The sequence below is a fragment of the Perognathus longimembris genome, chromosome 3, assembly GCF_023159225.1.
Source record: "Perognathus longimembris pacificus isolate PPM17 chromosome 3, ASM2315922v1, whole genome shotgun sequence".
Classification (NCBI taxonomy): Eukaryota; Metazoa; Chordata; class Mammalia; order Rodentia; family Heteromyidae; genus Perognathus; species Perognathus longimembris.
Window position 1 is genome coordinate 92,626,661 of NC_063163.1, and position 24,163 is coordinate 92,650,823.

Sequence of the window (24,163 nt, forward strand, 5' to 3'; positions counted from 1 at the left end):
TGATTGTTTTACAAATGGCAGGGTTGTGACTCTAGCCCCCAAGTCCCACAGGAAGTGCTGGCCTGGTGATGGTGGCTGCTCCTCAGGACTGCCTGCAAACCAGGGCCCAACGGCAGGCAGGCAAGCCCTGAAGTGCTTTATTTTCCTTGTCTCTCAGCTTAATTTCCGGGTTCCCCTCTCAGCAGCCTCTCAACAAATGCCCGTGTCATTCCCATGGCTGGCTACTCCCTTAACAGTGCAAAATGAAGAGCAGGGTCACTGTCCACCCCAGGAGAGAGATGATTTAGGGCATCCCCAGGTCCATTTTCTGCCCTGAGGCCTAAGGCAGGAGCAGAACCTTCTCTATCCTCTTCCTAAGTGGAATGTTTAGTGCAATTCTCCCCTTCCTTTCCTTAGTGAAGCAGGAAGAGTCCTTGGGCCCAGGCCTGGCCCGTGGTTGTCAAGGCACATGCTGTCCTCCTTGGCTGGATCACACCCACCAGCCTCCAGCCTAGATCCCTTTCTCAGTCCAAAGCTCGGGCTTTTGTCCAAACTCATTTCCGGTTCTCAGAATAGGGAGTTCCCACTCAAATATTAAAAAAAAACAAAACTATATATATATTTTTTTCAATGCTGCCCCCTGACCTGCTTGACCTTAACTATGAATAACAGTGTGCGCCACTCAAAGCTCATGAAGAACAAATGGGAAAGGCGGAGTGAGGCCATCATAGATGGTAAAGCACAGAGGAGTCTGGGAGAGTTCCCCCCTGGTCGGTCCCTGGTTCGAATCCACGGGGGGGCACAGACAATGTTTGGAAGCCCTTGTCAGCAGCACCGCTGTGGGAGCTATGCCACTGTCTCCACCCACAGGCAACAATCCTCTGCTCCAAAGCATGGAGGAGGAACCCCGATTGCACTCTTCCCAGCCCTGCCCTCAGCCCACAGTGCTACCTGCTTCTGTCATGAGGATTCACCAAAAAATAATAATAAAACAAAAACCAGTGGGGGTAGAGTCTTAACCACAACACAAAAATGTAGCTCCTCCTAGCTGTAGGAAGTTGGGCTGTCCTGCACACATATCTGCATGGGTTTCTGCCCCCTGGAGAGGCTCAGGCCCCAGGGGTGCCGGCCTGGCCCATTAAAGGGGTGCTGCCCTCTTGCAGCTCCACAGGAGTCTGGTTGGTGTGCACCACGATGGTCTTCTCGTCCACAATCTCACAGGTGGGGTTAGTGAAGGCAGACAAGGGCAGGGTGATGCGCTGCAGCTCCCTCTCACAGACTTTCTGCTCATGCTGCTCTTTCAAGTCCTTCCCCCTGCAGGAGAAAAGAGGACTGGTCAGGTACTTGAAAAGGGCAGGGGAGGGTCAAGGGTGAGGTGAGATAGAGGAATGAAGAGAAAAGGCGGCAAGATGCAGTCCAAGAATTTGATGTAAGCCAGGCACCAGTGGCTCACGCCTGTAATCCTAGCTACTCAAAAGGCTGAGATCTGAGAACCATGGTTTAAAGCCAGCCTAGGCAGGAAAGTCCTTAACACTCATCTCCAATTAACCACCAAAAAACCTGAAGTGACACTGTGGCTCAAAGTGGTAGAGTGCTAGCCCTGAGCAAAAAAGCTCAGGGACAATGCCCAGGTCCTGAGTTCAGGACCGACAAAAAAATAAAAAATTCAATGTATATCCTACAAAATGAAGAAAAGTAAGGAAAGGGGTGGGATGGGATGGATAGGTGAAAAGAGATGACATGGGTGACATTGGTCAAAACACTTTGTAATTGTTGAATGGCAACTCCTTTGTACAACTTTTTTTTTTTGGGGGGGGGGGGGCTTGAACTCAGATTCTGAGCACTGTCCCTGGCTTCTTTTTGCTCAAGGCTAGCACTCTACCACTTGAGCCACAGAGCCACTTCTGGCGTTTTCTATACATGTGGTGCTGAGGAATCAAACCCAGGTCTTCATGTATATGAGGCAAGCACTCTACCACTAAGCCATATTCCCTGCCCTCCTTTGTTTTTAATTTCAAAAATATGTATTTATTGGGGCTGGGGAATATGGCTTAGTGGTAGAGTGCTTGCTTTGCATGCATGAAGCCCTGGGTTCTATTCCTCAGTAACACATAAACAGAAAAAGCCGGAAGTGGCTCTGTGGCCCAAGTGGTAGAGTGCTTAGCCTTGAGCAAAAAGAAGCCAGGGACAGTGTTCAGGCTCTGACTTCAAGCCCCAGGACTGGCCAAAACAAAAAACTAAACTAAAACTAAAAGGAGAAAAGTATTCAGGTTGGGCCTACACCCTGAGGACCAGACAGGAACAGCTCTGGTCACAACCAACCAAACATTGGCCTAATCCAGGACTGCCACTAATTCAGGACCTTGGTCAGTTTGTTTTTTGTTTTATTTATTTTATTTTTTTTTTTTTTGGCCAGTCCTGGGCCTTGGACTCAGGGCCTGAGCACTGTCCCTGGCTTCTTCCCGCTCAAGGCTAGCACTCTGCCACTTGAGCCACAGCGCCACTTCTGGCCGTTTTCTGTATATGTGGTGCTGGGGAATCGAACCTAGGGCCTCGTGTATCCGAGGCAGGCACTCTTGCCACTAGGCTATATCCCCAGCCACTGGTCAGTTTGTTTTTAAACTTATTAAGGTGCTTCTGCATCTCTGGTCTCTGCCTTCCTATCTACAAATTAAGGATGGTGCCAGTCTAAGCCTCATATAACAGCAGTGGGGGTTCAGTGGAGGTAATGTAAAAGTAACAGACTTAAGCAAGCAAGATAAAGAATGTTCATTAAACCAGGGCTCCAAGGCAGACAGAGAACTATCTCAGGTCCACCCCCAACCTCTAAAATGAATGCAAAAACTGACCTTCCCATCCCCACGTCCTAGGTGTGAGCCAGACTAGCAAAGGACCATCTGCAAATCATGTTGAGGAACATCAGGGCTACTTGGGCCAAGAGAAACAAGACTTTCTGGGCCTCTCAGAGTTGTTACTTGCCTTTGAATTCTCATGATATTCTATTACCCAGTCAAGCCATGTTGCTACTGTCTAACTTGTAGGGAGTGCCCACTCCTTGCTAAGTAGCTAAGTACTTTATATACGAATTATCCCATTTTATTCTCAGCTCAATTACATCCTAGCCAGGCACTGGTAGCTCACAGCTGTAATCCTAGCCACTCAGGAGAGTGAAATCTGAGGATCACAGTTTAAACTCTGCCTGGGCAGGAAAATCCGTTAGACTCTTAACTCCTAACCACCCAAAAAGCCAGAAGTAGAGTTGTGGCTCAAGTGGTAGAGCACCAGCCTTGAACTGATAAACCTCAAGAACAGCACCCAGGCCCTGAGTTCAAGCCCCAGGACTGCCCCCCACTCACCACCCCACCTCCCCCAACAAAGCATTACATCTTTTTCTTTTCTTCCTTTTTTTTACTTTTATTTATTTTTTTTTTTTTTTTGGTGGTACTGGTCTTTGAACTCCGGGCTACTTGCTTGCTAAGCTTGCTTGTTCGCTCAGCTAGCGGTCTGCCACTTGAGCCATGCTACCAGCTTGGCTTTTTGCTGGTTACTTGAAAAAGAAGTCTAGTTATATTGCTGCCTAGGCTGGCTTCAAATCACAGACTACCAGATCTCAGCCTCCTGAGTAGCTAGGATTAGAGTCGTGAGCCACCAGCATCTGGCTGCTTTGCTTATTTATTTTTATTATTATTATTATTATTTTTTGCCAGTCCTGGGCCTTGGACTCAGGGCCTGAGCACTGTCCCTGGCTTCTTCCCGCTCAAAGCTAGCACTCTGCCACTTGAGCCACAGCGCCGCTTCTGGCCGGTTTCTGTATATGTGGTGCTGGGGAATCGAACCTAGGACCTCGTGTATCCGAGGCAGGCACTCTTGCCACTAGGCCATATCCCCAGCCCCTGCTTTGCTTATTTTTGAGGTGGAATCTTGTTTTATACTTGGGCCACCCTGAGTTGTGATTGTGCTTCCCTCCCCCCATCAAGTCACTGGAGATGAAGGCCATTACCACTGTGACATTGTGTATCCACCATATCTGGAATAACAGGTTCCTGCCACCTGGCCCAACCATTGGTTGGTTGGGATAGAGTCTCATAAACTTCTTTTTTGCCTGAGCTGGCCTCAAACAGCAACACACGCACACACACAGAGAGCTCTGCCTCCCAAGTAGCTAAGATTATAGGCTTGAGCTATGGTGCCTGGCTGTTACTCATTTTCTAAACAAGGAAATGGCTCAGAGATGGCAGGCTCAGAACAAGTCTGTTGGGCTCTGGCTGGAGCTCAATGTTCTGACCTGATTAAAGTTATCCCTTTTTAAAAAAATGGTGGAGCAGCCTACTCTGGTTGTCCATGTACGGGGCCTTTCCCTCCAGACATGTACACACACATACACACACACACACACACACACACACACACACACACACAGTGCCAGCTGAAGGATTCAATGAGTGCCTAGCACATGGCAGAGCAGATCCAACACCCAGAACCCAGGGCAGCAATCCTCTGAGACCTACAGAACTTGGGCTCAGTCAGGGAAAAGCCTCTCAGGAGAAGCCCTGAAACAAGCAGGTGATGGACAACTTGATAAAACAACACAGGAGCCAGTTTTAGTTCTCCCCAGGGACCTATCTGTAAACAGATCACTAGCCTTCATGATGTGAAGCACTATGAGACTGGTGACAAACATGGGTGGGGTGGGCAACTGAAAGAATGAGGCAGAATTTGCATAGGTGCCTCTGAATTGTCTTGTATCTGCCTCTTTCTCTTCCTCTCAACTCTACTGTCTGTACTCTGGGCCTCATGCTTGCTCCACTGCCACTCTACCATTTGAGCCATTCCTCCAGCCCTAGTTATTTTGGAAATAGAATCTCAGGCTTTTCTGACCAGGGTTGCTTTGAACTGTGAGTCTCTGGATCTCAGCTTTCTTCTTCTTTGTGCCAATACTGGGGCTTGAGCTCAGGGTCTGGGCTCTGTCCCTGAGCTTTTTTGTTCAAGGCTAGCTGCTCTAGCACTTGAGCCACAGCTCCACTTCTGGGGTTTTTGGTAGTTTATTGGAGTCTCAAGGACATTCCTGCCTAGGCTGGCTTGTAATTGCATAGATGTCAGCCTTCTGAGTAGCTAGAATTACAGGCAGAGCTACTGCCACCCAGCTCTCCACTTCTTTTGTGTCTTTACACAACCATCTCAGCCTGGGTGACACTTGACAAAATGGTTTCTCCATGCCTTGCTTTCCTCAGCTGTCTCAAACAAGATAATGACTGTGAGGATCATTTTGAAAAAGAGGGAAGCTGGGCTGGAAATGTGACTTAGTGGTAGAGTGCTTGCCTAAGCATGCATGAAGCCCTGGGTTCGATTCCTCAGCACTGCATACACAGAAAAAGCCAGAAATGGTGCTGTGGCTCAAGTGGTAGAGTGTTTGCCTTGAGCAAAAAGAAGCAAGGGACAGTGCTCAGGCCCTGAGTTCAAGCCCCAGGACTGGCCAAAAAAAAAAAAAAAAAAGAAGCTGTTATAAAAACTCAGGAGGCTGGCATATTTTCCCAGGATATGACTTGACTCACTAAACAACGTTATCTTCATTTGGTTTCTCAAGGAAACTCCTACTGACTGGCCAAGGCAAGCATTGTTTTTATGACCTTGGTAATTCCCTCCTCTAGACCTTAATCTCATCATCTGGAAATTAAAGAGTTGGACATGATCATCTCTAGGGCCCTGAACATTCTGTGACATCCCTCACATGGCCTAAGATGATGGCCTGTTTCTTATTGTGAGGCTACAAGAGACAGAGTTGTGAACTCATCCCCCTGAGTCACCCTGAGGGGCTGCGGATTACAGAATTTCTGAATATACAGCTGAGGCTCCCTACCCCATCCTTCTTATGAGCCTCTGTACTCAAGGCCACCAACTCCCACAGCAGAGGCCCTCAGAGGGGAAATGGAAGCACAGTACTCATAGGGAGAGGGCTATCTGGACCAAGTGCTTTCCCCAAGTCACATCCTGACACCCAGTCATCAGCTGCCATTGCCCAGAAGAAAGCCCAACCTCCCTAATGAAGCAGCCAGATTCCAAGCCCGGGCACTGTGGCTCATGCCTGCAATCCTAGCCACTCAAGAGGTTAAGATCTGAGGATTGCAGTGTTAAGCCAGTCCAGCATAGTCAAATCCATGAGACTCTTATCTTCAATTAGGCAGCAAATTAAAACAAAAAAACTGGAGTTCTGGCTCAAGTGGTAGAGTGTCAGCCTAGAATGAAAAAGCCAGACCTGGGCATTGGTCGCTCACACCTGTGGTCCTAGCTAGATCTGGGGATTGCAATTCAAAGCCAGCCCAAGCAGTAAAGTCTGTACGACTCTTACCTCCAATTAACCACCAGGAAACTGGAAGTGGTACTGTGGCTCAAAGTAATAAAGGGCTAGCCTTAATCAAAAAGAGCTCAGGGGGCTGGGAATATGGCCTAGTGGTAGAGCACTCGCCTCGTATACATGAAGCCCTGGGTTCGATTCCCCAGCACCATATATATAGAAAATGGCCAGAAGGGGTGCTGTGGCTCAAGTGGTAGAGTGCTAGCCTTGAGCAAAAAGAAGCCAGGGACAGTGTTCAGGCCCTGAGTTCAAGCCCCAGGACTGGCCAAAAAAAAAAAAAAAAACTCAGGGACAGCACCCAGGCTGTGAGTGCAAGCTGTTTGACCAACCAAAACAAAAGGCAAGGAAAAGCCAGTCAAGGGCATGAGGCCCTGAGTTCAAAGACCCAGTACTAGCACAAAAGAAAGAAGAAAAAAACAAAAAAGAAGCCAGATTTTTCCAAGCTGTTCATATAGGGAACAAATCTAGACTTAATTTTAGTAAGAGAGTCCCCAAGCTAACAAAAGATCAAAAGACAACTTACAAAAGGAGTAAACGAGTGTCTTTTACCAAGGCCTGAACTTCAAACTTGAAAGGGATATAGGAAGAAAGCCAGAAACTCAACAACTTCCTGGGTACCTACCAAATTACCAAGAAATGAGTCTTTCCATCTGCCAGGATGAGTAGAGCTATCTACTGGCGGCCATGCATCTCATACGTGCACCATCTTTTCATTCCCAACCTTGTAAGATAATCCTCTCCCCATCCTATAGATGAAGAAACTGAGGCTTTGTCGTTTAAATTTGCGAGCCCTCCCAGCAACCTCCTTTACCGAGCCTGCAGCTGTGAACACAGAGCTGCTGCTAACGGACAGGGGGCGTTCATGTGTAGTTATCAGGCAGAATGAAATTGGAAGAGCTGCCATGGGTAAAGGAAGCAGAGGATTTGTTTCATACATTTAGGAGACTAGAAGCACATCCAATGCTACGTATCCCGCTGAGAACGGTGCCTGGGGAGAGGGCGCCCCAGCTTCTCTGGGAGAGTGGAAAGAGGCCACAAGGCACTGACCATCAGGATGCCCAGCACCCCCCCCCACACACACACACACACTCCCTTGCGAGTGGGGGACAGCCTGTGGCAGCTGTCTGGCAGCCAAGAAAGAACAAAAGGCTTATTCACTGACTCAGCTCCTCTCCCAAGGAGGGGGTGGGGGGTGGTGTTGACTTGTTTTTCCCTCCTCATTTTATCAGGGAAAAAAAAAAAGGCGCTCCCTTCAGAGCTAGCTAAGACATTGCTGTTTAGAACAGGAGCAGGGAGCTGCCCAATTGTATAGTCTGCCCAGATGAACCTGAGCTGAGGGCCCTAAAAGAACATGGGAACAAAGACCCAGCCCGGCTGAGCTCCCAATCCACCTCCATCTGCAGCCTTGCCTCCTGGGAGAGGATGTCTGCGGCCTGCCCACCCTCCCCAGCCAAGGGGAAGTGCCCCGTCCATTAGCCAAGGCCTCTGGCAGAGTTCAAGGCATGCAATAATTAATGACTGCTCCAAGGCTGGGAAAGACAGCTAGCGAGGCAGGCCAGGGAGAGCAAGTGTGGATGGATGGGACTGCTGCCTGCCACAGTGATGACTTCCTCTCCCAGCGTTCCCCTAGACAGAACAGGTTTCTTCCGTGGAAACAGGCTATTGTGCCACCTCGCCACATGAGACAGGCTTCCCAAGGCACCAGCTCCAGGCTCCCGCCACACTAACTCTACTCTGACAACAAACCTATTACAACCACCTCTTTCACAAATGAAAGGGCAGCTGAGCATCAGTGGCTCACACCTGTAATCCTAGATACTCAGGAGGCTGAGACCTGAGAAACTGAGTTCAAAGCCAGCCTGGGCAGGAAAGTCCATGAGACTCTTATCTCCAATAAACCACCAAAAAAGCTACAAGTGGAGCTGTGGTTCAAGAGGTAGAACACTAGCCTTGAGCACAAAAGCTCAGGGATAGAGTCTAAGCCCTGAATTCAAGCCCCAGGACTGGCACCAGAAAATAAATAAAAGGGGGAAGTGAAAAAGCAGATGTACAGAGTTTACATCATCTGTTGGAGCAAATGGCAGAACTGGGATTTGAATCAATGCAGACACCACCAGGAAATATGTGTCCTTCAAGGAAACACCAGAGTTAAGAGAATCATCATCTCTAATTCCCTACTCCTGTTTAACAGATGAGTAAACTTAAGCCCAGAAAATGTAAAGCACTTGTCCATTATCACATCCAAAACTGAGGGCAGCTCTAAAAGCGTGTGTGTGTGTGTGTGTGTGTGTGTGTGTGTGTGTGTGTGTGTGTGATATGCCAGGACTTGAACTCAGATCCTTGTGCCTCAGGTTTCTTGCTCACAGTTGGTGCTTTACCACTTGAGGCATTTCTTCAGCCTAGCCTTTTGCTGATTTATCAGACTTGGAATCTAGAGGATTTTTGTTTTTTTGTTTTTGTTTTTGTTACCAGTCCTGGGGCGTGGACTCAGGGCCTGAGCACTGTCCCTGGCTTCTTTTTGCTCAAGGCTAGTACTCTACCTCTTGAGCCACAGCTCCACTTCCGGCTTTTTCCTATATATGTGGTGGTGAGGAATTGAACCCAGGGCTTGATGTATACGAGGCGAGCACTTTACCACTAGGCCATATTCCCAGCCCTCTAGAGGATTTTTGTTGTGTTTTGTTTTGTTGGCCCAGGCTAGCTTTAAATTATGGCCCACCAAATCTCAGCCTCCTGAATGCTAGGATTATAGGCATAAGCCACCAGCACATAGTTGATTCTTTCGATTTCTAAACCCAGCTATTTGGGGAAAAGATTCTATTTTTCCTATTCTCTTTTGGAAATCAAAGCAAATTTCCAAGAAGCTTGAGGGTCTTAGTGAACTTTTGGTGACACTGGTCTTTAGACATACCTTCCTGTCTAGCTCTCAGTTCTACTGTAAAACAATATGAGAAAAAACCAACAACAATGTGATAGCCCTTCCAGGACCCTAGCAAGGCCTAGCAAAGAATATTGCAGAACTACAGTACTTATTCAGAAAGCACAGCTTGGGACTCCTCTTTCAGCCTCTCTCCAGATGGAGAGCTTCTGCTACTTTCTTCCATAGCTTTTTTTTTTTTTTTGCCAGTCCTGGGCCTTGGACTCAGGGCCTGAGCACTGTCCCTGGCTTCCTTTTTGCTCAAGGCTAGCACTCTGCCACTTGAGCCACAGCGCCACTTCTGGCCGTTTTCTGTATATGTGGTGCTGGGGAATCGAACCCAGGGCCTCATGTATACGAGGCAAGCTCTCTTGCCACTAGGCCATATCCCCAGCCCCTCCATAGCTTTTCTTTCACTTTCATTCTTTTATTTTGTTCTTTTCTTAAACTCTGAGATTGGAACTCAAACTTGGTATCTGCTACTTTCACTTACTGACCAGCACTCTACCACCTGGGCTATACCTCCAACCCTTCTTTCACTTTCAAATAAAATTTCCCTCTTCAAAAAACAAAAAAAAAAAAAAAGAAGAAAAGAAAAGAAACCACAGCCGGGTGCAGTGGCTCATGTCTGTAATCTCAACTACTAAGGAGGTAGAGATCCCAAGGACTGTGATTTGAGGCCAGCCTGGGCAAAGAGTTAACACAACTTCATCTCAACCTATACTTGGTCATGGGTACCATGCCTGTCATCCTTGCTGTGCGAGAAACAGTCACAGGATGGCAAGACTCAATTCCCAAGAGTAACTAACGTGAAAAGGGCTGGGAACGTGGCACAAGTGGTAGAGTATCTATTAAACCCAAGCTCTGGTGCCTTGTCCCAGAATCCAGCACTTTAGGAACCATCATCTTGCAGGGTTGGAGGCAATGGAGCCTCGGATGGAAAATACCTCCATACTACCAAAGGGGGGTAGGGGGGAGGGATGAAGGATGGAGGGAGGGAGGGAGGGAGGCAGGCAGGCAGGCAGGCAGGCTGCTACTGTAGTTATGACTCAATTGATGTCTATGGCTTATACATAATACTTAATAGCATTGGGTGAAGTGGTTCACACCTGTGATCCTAGCTACTCAGGAGGCTGAAATCTGAGGATCCCAATTTAAAGCCAGCCCAAGCAGGAAAGTCTGAGAGACTCTTATCTCCACAAAACTACCAAAAACGCCAGAAGTAAAGTGTGTCCCAAGTAGTAGAGAGCTAACCTTGAGCAAAAGAAGCTCAGGGAGAGCACTCAGGCCCTGAATTCAAGCTACAAGACTGGCACCAAAAATATCTATCTCTTTTTTTTTTTTTTTGTCCTGGGTTTGGACTCAGGGCCTGAGCACTGTCTCTGGCTTCTTTTTGCTCAAGGCTAGCACTCTGCCACTTGAACCACAGAGCCACTTCTGGCCATTTTCTATATATGTGGTGCCACTAGGCCATATTCCCAGCCCCCTGGCACCAAAAATAAATAGATAGATAGATAGATAAGTTGGTGAGTGGGTGGGCACATGTAATGTATTGCCATTTGACAGGCAGGTTCAGAAAACACCTGAACATGTATAGTTCATACCCAGAGACTTTGTTCTATGGGGAGGGAGTCAGGAGCTGAGAGCTTCTCTGTAGCCTACATGTGGTTTCCTGTTGTACAAACTGTTCTCAGAGCATGTTTGCAAAGGAAAAGGGTGGCCTGGCGGTTGGTAATCAGGCAATCTGGTGACTTGGTGCCTTTCACTGAATTTATAGGAAAATAAATTCAAGGCCACAGGGCAATGCTTTGACAACCTAGCAGAGTAAATCTAGAAAAATAATAAATAAATAAATAAATAAATCCCTGGCTTTATTGCTGAGCTTGGAATGAAGATCATAATCAAGTTCAAGAACCTGGCAAGGCCTGGATACTGTCAGGAGACTGGAGGACAGCCAAACACTAACCAGTGGCTGAGAATGGAGGAAATATTCCAAGGGTCAAACTCAGCCAACATGAAGGGAATATGAATTGTATGGACAAGGCCCATGACACCATTTCCTCTATGTCTCTCTCTGAACCAAACAAGCAAGTGTCCCTGGACTGGTCATGTCAACCATGCCACTGTGGGCCACAACCTCAGTCTGGGAGTCTGGATGGCCTCTCAGGTCAATACTTCCCCTCTCTGGACCTCTGTTTCCTGAATCACAGGGAATGAGGCCTGGAGAGCCCTCATCCAGCACTCAGGTTTTCTTGGAAGAGAAAACAGCTGGGGCTGGGGATATGGCCTAGTGGCAAGAGAGCTTGCCTCCCATACATGAAGCCCTAGGTTCGATTCCCCAGCACCACGTATATGGAAAACGGCCAGAGGGGGCGCTGTGGCTCAAGTGGCAGAGTGCTAGCCTTGAGCAAAAAGAAGCCAGGGACAGTGCTCAGTCCCTGAGTCCAAGGCCCAGGACTGGCAAAAAAAAAAAAAAAGAGAGAAAAAACAGCTGTTGTTTACTGACCATTTACTATGGGCCGCGTGCTGAGCTACACAGTTGCACGCCTTAGTCTCAAGGCAGTGCAGCAAGTAGAAGGAACTTGCCCAGAGTTACACAGATAGGTATTGGTGGCAGGCACAACTTCTCTCCACCCAAAGCTAGGTAGGTAACCTTATACAAGGCACACATTCTCTAGCCTCAGTCTCCTCCTCCGAGGAATGACAACAGCACATACTTCTTAAGAGTAACTGGGAAGAGGGACAAAGGGTAAACAAATGCAGCAGTGGTACTCAGCAGACACTATGTTGATAATGAACAATTTGTGGGTGGGGACAGGAGGGAAAAACTGGGAGAGACCAAGGGAAGGGGTGACATTGTCCAAAAAGAAATGTATTCATTGTGCACGTACCTGACTTATGAAACCATAACCCCTCTAGAAATCACTTTTATAATAACAATGAAGATATTCAATAAGTCCTTTTACAGACACTGGTAGCCCACACCTGTAATCCTAGCTACCCAGGATACTGAGATCTGAGCATCGTGGTTCAAAGCTAGCCTAGGCAGGAAAATCCATGAGACTCTTATCTCCAATTAACCACCAAAAAGCCAGAAGTGAAGGCTCAAGTGGTAGAGTGCTAGCCCTGAGTAAAAAGGCTCAGAGACAGTACCCAGTCCCTGAGTTCAAACCCCAGCAAAAGGACAAATCAACATCACCATCACCATCATCATTATCTGAGAAATGTATTAGAATATGCCAAGTATGTGAAGCCAGGTGGGGGCCTATAGTAAGTGTTCACTATTTCTGGGATTATTACTGCACAGGCTCCCTTTTGCATCTGTCAGCACCTCAAAGCACATCCTAGGTTTATATGATCCTGAGCGATCTACCTAGACTGTGGCTCAGACATGGCACTGAGCAGGGGAAAATGCAGGCCATTGCATGCCTTGCTTCTCTTATTGGAAGATTTCTCAGACCAGAGGACAAATATCACACTCTTATGGCTGGAAGTTAAAACCCCTGGCTTATTGATTGAGATGGGAGTCTCATTAACTTTTTTGCCTGGGCTGGCCTCAAACTTTGATCTTCTTGTTCTCTACCTGCTGAGACATTGGTGTTACAAACATGAGCCGCTAGCATGCAGCTTTAGATTCATTTCTTCAACTCATTTCTTCCTTCTTACTCTAAAGAGACACTACATAACTGAGGCTCAGCCCTAAATGCAACTCCAGAAGGTTGGAAATCTTTTCCAGCAGAAGGATTTGGTAATTCACAAAAAGAATTCCACTTCCAGGTCCCTGAATTAAATATCCAGCCTAATTTCTATAGGACTACACATTTCCATGCTGAGCACCTGAGGTTTTTTAGGGGGTTTGTTACCAACGAGATGGATTTGAACCCAGTTCTGCCTTTCCAGGCAGTATGATATTGAACAAGTCACTTTACCTTTCTGAAAAAGGTTTCTTCATCTATAAAAAAAAAAAAAAAAACAAGACACCAGGAGCTGGTGGCTTATACCTGTAATCCTAGGCTAAGATGTGAGGATCACAGTTCAAATTCAGCCTGGATAAGAAAGTCCATGAAAGGGCTGGAATATGGCCTAGTGGCAAGAGGGCTTGCCTCGCATACATGAAGCCCTGGGTTTGATTCCCCAGCACCACATATATAGAAAAAGGCCAGAAGTGGCACTGTGACTCAAGTGGCAGAGTGCTAGCCTTGAGCAAAAAGAAGCCAGGACAGTGCTCAGGCCCTGAGTTCAAGCCCCAGGACTGGCAAAAGAAAAAAAGAAAGTCCATGAGACTTTTACCTCCACCTCCAATTAATCACCAAAAAAAAGAAGAAAAAAAGTAAGAGGCACTGTAGCTCCAATGGTAAAGACCGCCAGCCTTAAGCAAAAATAAATAAATAAATAAATAAATAAGGTTCAAAGCCCAGGCTCTGAGTTCAAGCCTAATAAAAAAGACTTTGGGGTGAAAAATCAAGGGTATCAAAAGGGTCTTTCCAATGCCACTGGGTCAAGACTAGAACCAAGTCTCTACAACACTGGCCTTTTTTTCTCTTTCCCTAACTACTTGCTTCATTTTGGGTAAGAAAGCCACAAAGAAATCTGGTTTGATTTTCAGTGCCAAGCCCTTCACCTCCTCCCATGAGCCCATAAGAGATGCTACTGACCTCTTGTAGGTATAGCCCAAAATGATGCCAGCTCCAATTGCAATGATGATCACCATCATGGTAATGCCCAGCACATAGCCTGCCAAGGACACAACAAAAAAATCCTATTAGCCACAACACAGACAATCAGTAAATGACATCTGTTGATGAATCCAAACAATGGCAGTGGTACAGGTGGCCGTACCCAGAGTTCCCAGATCCTTTTTCTCTTTGGAGCTCATCTGAACCCGCTGACTGATCCCAATCACTGGCTGTACTGCGGCTGCTTCACTCCTGGCTGGCAGGGCGTTGGCAGGAGGGAATGCCTGCACCTCCTGGTCATCTGAAACTTCAGATGGCTCCTCTGGCTCTGTTGCGGAGGTTGGGGCTGCCTGGGAAGTGGCTGCTGGGGATGAGATGAAAAAGAGTTCTCATCAGAGACTGGCCGGAGTGAATTCCACACCTTAAGCCCAACTTGGACTTAAGCACTGACCAAATTGGGGAGATGTACCTTGGAATGTTCTGCCATACTGAAATCAAACCTTGCCCCAGAGGCAAGGTCAGGCTTGAGTCAGGCCATGGTTGAAACGTGATGGAAGTCAACTGTGATCTCCTGTCTTCATTCTCTTCAAATCCTTGCTATCTTCCAAGACCCAGCTCAGTTGCCATCCTCTCCAGGGATTCCCCCCTACCTCCAGGAGACATGCTTTACCTTAATTATTCCACTTAATCCTAGAGAAATCGGTACTCAAGAACAAGCCGGCTTTCCGTGTGTGTGTGTGTGTGTGTGTGTGTGTGTGTGTGTGTGTGTGTGTGTGTGCTGTTCCTGGGGCTTGAAATCTGGGCCTGGGAGCTGTCCCTTAGCTTTTTTTACTCAAGGTTGATGCTGTACCACCTGACCCACAGCTCCACTTCTATCTTTTTGGTGGTTAATTGGAGAAAAAGATTCTCATGGACTCTCCTGCCCCAGCTAACTTTGAACTACGATTCTCAGATCTCATCCTCTTGAGTAGCTTGGATTACAAGTTTGAGCCACCCGAACCAAGCTTTGAATGATTTATTCTGTGACAGTACTGGGCTTGAAGTCAGGGTGTGGGCGCTGTCCCTGAACCTTCTCACTCAAGGTTACCACTCTACCAGTGAGCCACACAACTCCATTTCTGGCGTGTGTGTGTGTGTGTGTGTGTGTGTGTGTGTGCTATGGTGGTTAACTGAAGAGTCTCATGGACTTTCCAGGGCTGGCTTCGAACTGCGATCCTCAGATCTCAGCCTCTTGAATAGCTAGGATTACCGGTTATAGTCAACTATGAACCCTGCCATCGCCTTTGGTAGGTCCCTGAAAGTTCTCGGTGGCTCAGAACCCTGAAACAGCCTCTTCCCGTTCTAGATCTTGTGAACCAAAAGGCCTAGCACACCGGACGCCTCACCGAGGATCGACAGAAGCCTCAGGGCGCACGGCGGAGCCACCCGCCGGCCTCCCACGGTTGTTTACAAGCGCTCGGGGAAGCTGAGCTCACTCGGAGCGGCGTCAGCGACCAATGGGTTGGGAGCCCTGCGGCCTGGAGACAGTTCTGGCCAATCGAGTGGCGCGAGGGGCGGGACCAACGGCGTGCGGCTGCACGTGCGTTCCGGGTAGAACCGGCGGCTCTCGGTCTGGCCGTCCCCGGGCCCCGGGGCGCGCGGAGCTTCCGGCGGTCGCCGAGCGTGAGGGCCGCGGTGAACCTGTGGCGGGGACGCGTACCTGGGCAACGCAGGTCCTCGCAAAGTCGCTTTTCAGGGGCACCGGCCTCGCTGCTGACGTAACACCAGGGCCCGCGCGGATCCTGGTCTGGGTTCCTGCAGTAGTTGTGGTTGTCGGTGCCTGTGAGGAGAACGTGGGCTCCGTGAGTTCTGGGGTCCGGGCCTGGGCGCCGCCGCCGCCTCCGTTCCCCCCCCCCCCCCACTCCCTGGGGGACACTCACCCGACTCGGAGGCCGTCGCCAGGGCCAAGCCGACCAGGGCATCCCGCCAGTTGAGACAGAGGAGGCCGGGCGCGGGTGAGGGCTGGTCCTCTCGGTACAGGTGGCCGTTGTCCCAGAAGCAGCCTGTGAGGAACAGGAGCCCCCAAGCCCTCAGGACTCTGTGATTGGGGGTGACCCACGCAATCAAACGAGCATGGCGATCGGAGATGGGGGGCTCCCACCTCCCCTGCCTCAAAGGCTGAGGTGCCAAGTGAAAAGAAGAGAGCCTGACCCTCGCTCAACGCTCCCAGGAGAATGTTAGCTCTTTTATTTATTTGTTTACTTATTTAATTTTTTTTAAGCCGCAACGCCTTGCAGAAGTGCATGGAGACGGTCACTCTTGAACTTCAGAGGGGGAGGAAGTGGCCTTGGCTGAAGGTAGAGGTAGATGGTGGGACACTGGAAGATTGGTGGACAGCCAGACTTGAAAGTCATCTCTGTGTTGCAATGTCCACGTTACATAAACTCCCCCGTTTCTCCTCCGTGGACACGGCCACTTTCTGTCAGTGCTAACAGGGGACCCTTCCCTCCCCGAGAGATTTCTACAAAAACCTTGATTCAGGAGAGAACCTTAAACCAGAGGGAATCTCGCTGGCTGGCTGTGACTCTCATCTCCCATTGCCACTCTGCAGGAGGAGGCTGGGGAGGGACGATCTGTGCCCTGACCACACTGTAGGAGAGGCTTCCAAACGCCAGGACTTAGGGCGCAAGGGTTGGGGGTAAGCAAGCTCCATCTACTCCTGACCAAGAAAAGAGAAAGAGAAAGTGGCTACTTGCCTTTGTTCTTAATGGCAAAGATGGAGCTATATGCCCCTGGCAAGGAAAAGAGAGATGGAGAAAAAGCTTTCATAGGATAACAAAAACAACAACAGCTAGAAGCTTTGTTTCCCATTATCCTGTCCATTTGGGGGATATGGGGGGTGGGATGGGGAGGGGCTGTACCCAGTCTTCTTTATTAAGTTCCTGCAGAAAGGAAAAGATTGTAATCTCACCTCCAGATCCGTAGGCTTCAGTTAAGAGTGTGGTGCTGAGGAGGAATGTTTGTACCCAGATCAACAGCATCCTTGCCGCCTCCTGTGGTACAGGTGATCGGACAACCAGTATCCAACTGGGGTCCTTTTTGGCAGTAGCTTGGCCTCCTAGTCTCAGTCTTGCAGTCAGACCAGCCCTTGTTATGCTTGTTCTGGTAAACAGCCTCTCTTTAGAACTGGGAGCTTCCCAGCTAGCTCGCTGCAGCACTGCGAGGTGTTTTTCTGCTACAAGGCGCCCCCTGGGTCCTAAGTCTCCTATGCCCTGTAAGATCACTCACCCGCAGCCAAGACAAGAGGAACTCAGCCAAGGGAAGAAAGAAGCAGAGAAGTTCAGGTTGTGCCTAGGCAGTGGATCCATTTGAGACCTGCATGGCTGCATCCTCAGGGGATTTTTTTTTCCCCCGTCATCTCTTCTGTTTTCATTTGTGTGAGTATAGGAAGAATAATTCTGTGGAAAGGCATCCAAGAGGGGATTGGGGGTGGGGATTATCAGCACTAAAAGCAAAGAGCAGTTTCATCAGGGAATTCAAGGCCACATTAGGGGCACAAGTGAGAGGGTCTGAGTGGAGTGACTATACCCATCCTTGAATAAAGAAAAAGCCTTTGTGGTTTATACATGTTTATGAACACTGACTTTTTAAAATTTAAACAGTGTTCATTTTGCCAGGGTCAGATTTAGTCACATTCTTTTGCTTCCAATTGGGATATCCATATATAGTAGGAGTACAGAAGGAGTATCTTCCGTTGAAAAATACATATTGGGTAAACATTGGTAGTTTTGCTAAGTTATATTGGATGTCTTTTTTTTTTATTAGCCCTGGATTTATACAGAGGAAGGTAAGTAAAATATTTGCTCCTTCTCTTGTCCGCTGTGGGAAATACATTTGTGGTGGTTTATTTCTGTTGTGAAATCTCACCACATCCATATGACTTAGGTTTTTTGGAGTTAGGAGAAGAGCCCTCTTCCTGTTTGGCTGACAGTCGAAGTTCCCAGGCAGCCTCAGTAAATTGAGAGATAGAACAGAGTGATTCGCCAAGACTACCTTGTGACTCAGGCAAATCCCAAAATAGAAGTGGGAGACTCTTTCCATCCACAGGCACTGATTTCAGGAGGGGGGGGAAAAAGAACAAAACTTAATAACTTGTACAAGCTTTGTCATGGTAGAAAGCTAATGTGAATGCAGCTAATTTAAAGTGAATTTGAATTTTCTGTATTCAGGTTTTAAGAAAAGAAAGGGATACACTGAATTTAAGGGACATTAAGAGGACTGTAAGAGACATTACTTGGATTTTACACTCTCCTAGCTCCTCTCAAAGCTTCTGACCCAATGTCTCTTGACATAGTCTAAACTGGAAGTTATGTCTGTAAATGTATTCTCTCTCTCTCTCTCTCTCTCTCTCTCTCTCACACACACACACACACACACACACACACACACACACACCATGACGACAACACTTTAGAATTTAACAATTCTAATATAGAGGTCTTTTTAAATGATCTTTTATAGTTTATTTAATAGTGGGGTTTTTTGTCTTTTATAGTTTTGTTTTTCCCCAGAGCTGAGGACCAAACTTGGGGCCTTGAGCTTGCCAGACAGGTACTCTTCCACTGAGCTAAATTCCCACCCCCTTAAAATGAATTTGTTAATTTTAGAAATATTTTTTAAGAATGTATGGAGCTGGGGATATGGCCTAGTGGCGAGAGAGCTTGCCTCGTGTACATGAGGCCCTGGGTTCGATTCCCCAGCACCACATATACAGAAAACGGCCAGAAGTGGCACTGTGGCTCAAGTGGCAGAGTGCTAGCCTTGAGCAAAAAGAAGCCTGGGACAGTGCTCAGGCCCTGAGTCCAAGCCCCAGGACTGGCCAAAAAAAAAAAGAATGTATGACAAGGGGCTGGGAATGTGGCCTAGTGGCAAGAATGCTTACCTCACAGATACATGAAGCCCTGGGTTCGATTCCTCAGCACCATATATATAGAAAAGGCCAGAAGTGGCGCTGTGGCTCAAGTAGTAGAGTGCTAGCCTTGAGCAAAAGGAAGCCAGGGATAGTGCTCAGGCCCTGAGTTCAAGACCCAGGACTGGCAAAAGAGCCAAAAAACAAAGTATTACAAGCCAAGCACCTGTGCCTCATCCCTGTAATCCTAGTGACACAGGCTGAGATCTGAAGATTATGATTCAAAGCCAGCCCCAGCAGGAAGGAAAGTCCATGAGAGTCTGATCTCCAATTAACCACCAGAAAACCAGAAGTGGGGCTGTGGCTCAAGTGGTAGAGTGCTACCGTTGAGCTGAAGAGCTCAGGGATGTAAGCTTATAGAATGTCCCCTGGCCCATAAGCTCTGCCCTTGGCTACCTGAGGGGCAGGCGGAGCACCTCCCACCTTAGTTGCATGAGGGTATAAAGACCCCCCTAAAAGAGAGTTCAGGTGCCATTTTCCTCTCCTCTGTGGGAACTTGGCCTTGCCTGTCCTGCTGGCAATAAACTCTTTTGCTCTACATGACTTTGTCTATGGTCTGTGATTCTTCTGGGACAATTTTCCTTTCAAGGGACAGCACCCAAGTCCAGAGTAAAGCCCCACAACTGACCAAAAAAAAAAAAAAAAAAGAATGTATGACATAGTCATGCCTGTAACCCTATCTACTCAAGAGGATGAGATCTGAGGATCATGGTTCTAAGCCAGCCCAGGCAGAAAAGTCTGTGAGACTCATCTCCAATTAACTACCAAAAATGCTGGAAGTAGAGCTATGATTCAAGTGGGAGAGTACCTCCTAGCCTTCAGTGGAAAAAGCCAAGAGACACCACAGAGGCCCTGAGTTCAAGCCCTAGTACTGGCACCAAAAAAAAAAAAAAAAGTGATATGCTGGGTAGAGTTCTTGATAATGGAATTATATCTGAACAAAATATTTGAAATCTCTGCCTTCATGAAGTTTATATTCTGCCTGGGAAGACATGGTAAGTATGTATTTCACATAAAATGTCAGTGTTAAGAATTATGAAAAAAAGTGAAACAGGATAAGGAACATAATAATGGTATAGTATGTCACTTACTTAAAAAGAAGCCTACTTAATAATTTTTTTTAAAGTTTAAACCAGAACACCAGCGGCTCATACTATTCAAAAGTCTGAGATCTGAGGATCACAATTCAAAGCCCATTTTCATACTATCTACCATACCCATGTAGGGATACTATTAAGTCTACCTCAGAGAGTAAAGTCTGTGAGAGTCTTATCTCCAATAAATCACCAAAAAGCCAGAAGTGGAGCTTTGTCCCAGATGCTAGAGTGCCAGCCTAGAGCAAAAAAGCTAAGAGATAGTGCCCACGCTGAGTTTAAGCCTCAGTACTGGCACACACACACACACACACACACACACACACACACAGAGCACTGTTTTCAGAGACTGGGATATTTCTATAAAAGGCTGAATGGGCCAGGTGCTGGTGGCTCATGCCTGTAATCCTAGTTGTCAGTAAGCTAAGATCTAAGGCTCACTGTTCAAAGCCAGCAAAAAAAATCATGAGACTTTTTTTTTTTTTTGTCAGTTGTGGGGCTTGAACTCAGGGCCTGAGCAGTGTCCCTGAGCTCTTTTGCTGAAGGCTAGTACTCTACCACTTTGGGCCACAGCACCATTTCCAGTTTTCTGGTGGTTAATTGGACATAAGAATCTCATGGACTTTTCCTGCCAGGGCTGGCTTTGAGCTGTGATCCTCAGAGTTCAGCCTCCTGAGTAACAAGGATTACAGGCCTGAGACTCTTAACTACTCCGAAAAAGGTAGAAGTGGTTCTGTGACTCAAGTGGTAGAGCACTAGCCTTAAGCAAAAGAAGCTCTCAAGGACAGTGCCCAGGCCCTGAGTTCAAGCCCCAGGGCTGGAACAAGAAAAAAGGCTGGGGGGCTGGGGATATGGCCTAGTGGCAAGAGTGCTTGCCTCGTATACATGAGGCCCTGAGTTCGATTCCCCAGCACCACGTATACAGAAAATGGCCAGAAGTGGCGCTGTGGCTCAAGTGGCAGAGTGCTAGCCTTGAGCAAAGAGAAGCCAGGGACAGTGCTCAGGCCCTGAGTTCACGGCCCAGGACTGGCCAAAAAAAAAAAAAAAAAAAACAAAGAAAGAAAAAAGGCTGAATGGAAGTGTTCTTTGTGCAGTTTTCCTTATGCATCCATTCTGTTTACTCTTTTTTTTTTTGGCCAGTCCTGGGGCTTGGACTCAGGGCCCAAGCACTGTCCCTGGCTTCTTCTTGCTCAAGGACAGCACTCTGCCACTTGAGCCACAGCGCCACTTCTGGCCATTTTCTGTATATGTGGTGCTGGGGAATTGAACCCAGGGCCTCATGTATATGAGGCAAGCACTCTTGCCACTAGGCCATATCCCCAGCCCCTGTTTACTCTTAAACGCTGCAAGAGACCTCTGCATTTTTTTTATTACACATTATTAGCATGCACAAGGTCCTGGATTCAATCCCCAGCATTTATTCAGAGAAAGAGAGAGAGAAAGAGAATACATGAATAAATACATGAGAATTGTGAATTTCGGAAAAGTACAGGGTTTTTGAAGTTGATCCCTCAACACCTAAGCCTTTGCCTTTATATGTAGTATTTTGTCTAAAGAAATATTTCTCTTTATACTCTGAAATGATTTTCCCTCCAGTTACTGGAGATTGAACCCAAAGCCTCATAGATGCTAGGTAAGCATACTCCCATTTGAGCCTCACCCTCCTCCTCCTCCTGAGGGCCTGGCTGCTTTTGCTGGGTTATAAATTACTCTCTGATTGTGAGAGAGGCAAGCTGTGACAGGCCAGTGCTAGTACTGTTTTCAGATTATCTACTATGCCCACGTAGAGTTGCCCTTATTTCTACCCCAGAAGCCTGGGGCATCCTAAACTGTCACTGTTGTCTAATTTTTCTATGTAAAAAATTGTTCTTTCCTAGCTTACATATTTTGATATACAGGAGGATTACATTTCATGTTACATGTCTTAGCAGGAGAAAGATAGAAAACAAACCAGAAGAAATGTGTTTTTTTTTTCAACTTAGTCATTCCTATTTTGCCCCCCTAGAACTAATTTATTAACATGTTTCGACTCTGATTTTTTGTTAGGGATAAAAGACTTGTTTTTCAGTCTTTCCAAGACATATTCAGTACCTACCTTCCTTAAGGAAATCAGATTTAGTTACAGAGATGTCTGTCATAATATTGATGATCTGCTTTTATTCTGATGATTCACATTCAAATTTTGCTTTGTCTCTTGCTGCAACCTGGCCATATTTTTATGGTTTATTACTCCAAACTTCAGCTTTTTTTCTGAAAACATTACTGCAATAACAGTGATACAACACTATTCAGATACATATTTTTTAGATTGTTTATATCCCTGAAGACAAGACGGTAAAACATAATACTCATAGTTTACTAAATATTTCAGAGATGTTTGACTCTTGGTTGCATGTTAAGTAAGTGCTAATCCAGAGACAAAGGCATGCTATTATTAAATCAGGAAATAGTCTCCAGAGCATTCCCCAAGAAGGATGGGCAGTTCATTTTGATAACAGAATATGTTAGTGGAGGAGCTCTAATAAGGAAGTCATAACAGTGTTTAAATGCTTAAGAATGAGATTGTAATTGTAGCTACTCAGGAAGCTGAGACTTGGAGGATCTTAGTTCAAAGCCAATCGGAGCAGAAAAAAGTTGTGAGACTCCATCTTCAGTTAAGCAGCAAAATCCTGGACTGAAGGCATTGCTCAAGTAGAAATATGATAGCCATGAGCAAGAAAATGAGAGGGCAAGATCCTGAGTTAAATCCCCATTCCTGGTGTGCATGTGTTTGTGAGTGCAAGCACATGCACCTACACAATACTTAAGAATCTCTTTTAGTCACAAGGTGTACTTCCAAGATCTTTGGAGTAAGATCTTTGGAGTTGGCTCCAGCTATTCATTAGCTCCTTCCTTCCTTCCCTCCTCCCTGTGGATTTCTGTTTTGAAAAAAGGTCTCTTAGTATCCCAGGCTGGACTCAGATGAACAATCTTCCTGCTTAGCTATGCTTGGCCTCAGTTATTCTCTTCATAGAATGAGCTAGAGAAATAGCCATTAAGAAGCTTGTTAAGACAATAAATAAGAAAAAAAAGCTTGTTAAGGAAATATTATAGTCAAAATATATTACTAGGTGCAGGGATCATGCCTGTAATTCCTAGCCGCTCAAGAAGCTGAGATTCAGAGGTTCCAAATTCGAAGTCAGCCAACCCCAGCAGAGAAGTCATGAGACTCCATCTCCAGAATAGCAAAGGACTAGGGTCTAGCTCAAGTGGAAGAGCACTTGCCTAGCAAGTGCAAGGTCCTGAGTTCAAACTCTAGTGCCACAAAAAAAGAAAAACAATTTTTTAAAAATAATCTACCAGGGGGCTGGGGATATGGCCTAGTGGCAAGAGTGCCTGCCTCATATACATGAGGCCCTGGGTTCGATTCCCCAGCACCACATATACAGAAAATGGCCAGAAGTGGCGCTGTGGCTCAAGTGGCAGAGCGCTAGCCTTGAGCAAAAAGAAGCCAGGGATAGTGCTCAGGCCCTGAGTCCAAGGCCCAGGACTGGTCAAAAAAAAATAATAATAATAATCTACCAGGGCTGGGAATGTGGCTTAGCGATGGAGTGCCTGCCTAGCATGCATGAAGCCCTGGGTTTGATTCCTCAGCACTACATACACAGAAAAAGCCAGAAGTGGAGCTGTGGCTCAAGTGATAGAGTGCTAGCCTTGAGCAAAAGGAAGCCAGGGACAGTGTTCAGGGCCTGAGTTCAAGCCCCAAGACTGCCAAACAAATAGTAATAATCTACAAAAAGCTAGTCTTGAGAGCATGATTCAGGTGTTAGAGTGCTGGCTGTGAGCAAGTAAGCCTAGCAAGCTCAAGGTCTTGAGTTCAAACACTGGTAGTCACACACACACACACACACACACACACCCCTAATGAAACACAATGAAAAGGTAAAAAGGAGGCTGGAGGTATGGCTCAAGGGGTAGCAAGCCCAAAGCCCTGATTTCAATCCCTAGTACTACAAAAATAAATAAATAAATAAATAAATAAATAGATTAATAAAATATAAAACAGCCATAAAGGCTTGTTGACTACAGGCTACTTTCAGGCTACTTTGTGGCACTGAAGCCACAAAAGCAGAAAAATGGGGACCATTGCACCACTGGTTTGAAGAAATAAAGGGAAGAATAAATTGCTGAATGAAAATGGGTTTTGACTTGGAGGCC

At 46.8% G+C, this 24,163-nt stretch overlaps 1 protein-coding gene across 2 annotated transcripts; it reads right to left on the minus strand.

Annotated features, from left to right (window-relative positions):
- Window positions 1-6: 6 nt before the first annotated feature.
- On the minus strand, window positions 7-18,033 carry Pik3ip1 (phosphoinositide-3-kinase interacting protein 1). Of its 2 annotated transcripts, none has more exons than XM_048343327.1 (6): window positions 16,875-18,033; window positions 15,844-15,966; window positions 15,624-15,743; window positions 14,088-14,285; window positions 13,904-13,982; window positions 7-1,293 (listed from the first exon to the last, which is right to left on the minus strand). In XM_048343327.1, the coding sequence occupies exons 1-6, from the start codon at window positions 16,942-16,944 to the stop codon at window positions 1,089-1,091; spliced, it is 795 nt and encodes a 264-aa protein (XP_048199284.1). In that variant the 5' UTR covers window positions 16,945-18,033; the 3' UTR covers window positions 7-1,088. The 2 variants fall into 2 exon arrangements, with proteins under 2 accessions (XP_048199284.1, XP_048199283.1); XM_048343326.1 differs by having other exon boundaries at window positions 14,088-14,288; window positions 16,875-17,348.
- Between the last annotated feature and the right edge of the window lie 6,130 nt (window positions 18,034-24,163).

Bases quoted from the DNA above. Each gene is read 5' to 3' on its own strand.
- Pik3ip1 (XM_048343326.1), bottom strand. From the start codon at position 16,944: ATGCTGTTGATCTGGGTACAAACATTCCTCCTCAGCACCACACTCTTA. The intron at 15,744-15,843 runs GTGAGTGTCCCC...TTCTCCTCACAG, and splicing joins GGCGACGGCCTCCGAGTCGG to GCACCGACAACCACAACTAC. The intron at 13,983-14,087 runs GTACGGCCACCT...TGTCCTTGGCAG, and splicing joins AAAGGATCTGGGAACTCTGG to GCTATGTGCTGGGCATTACC.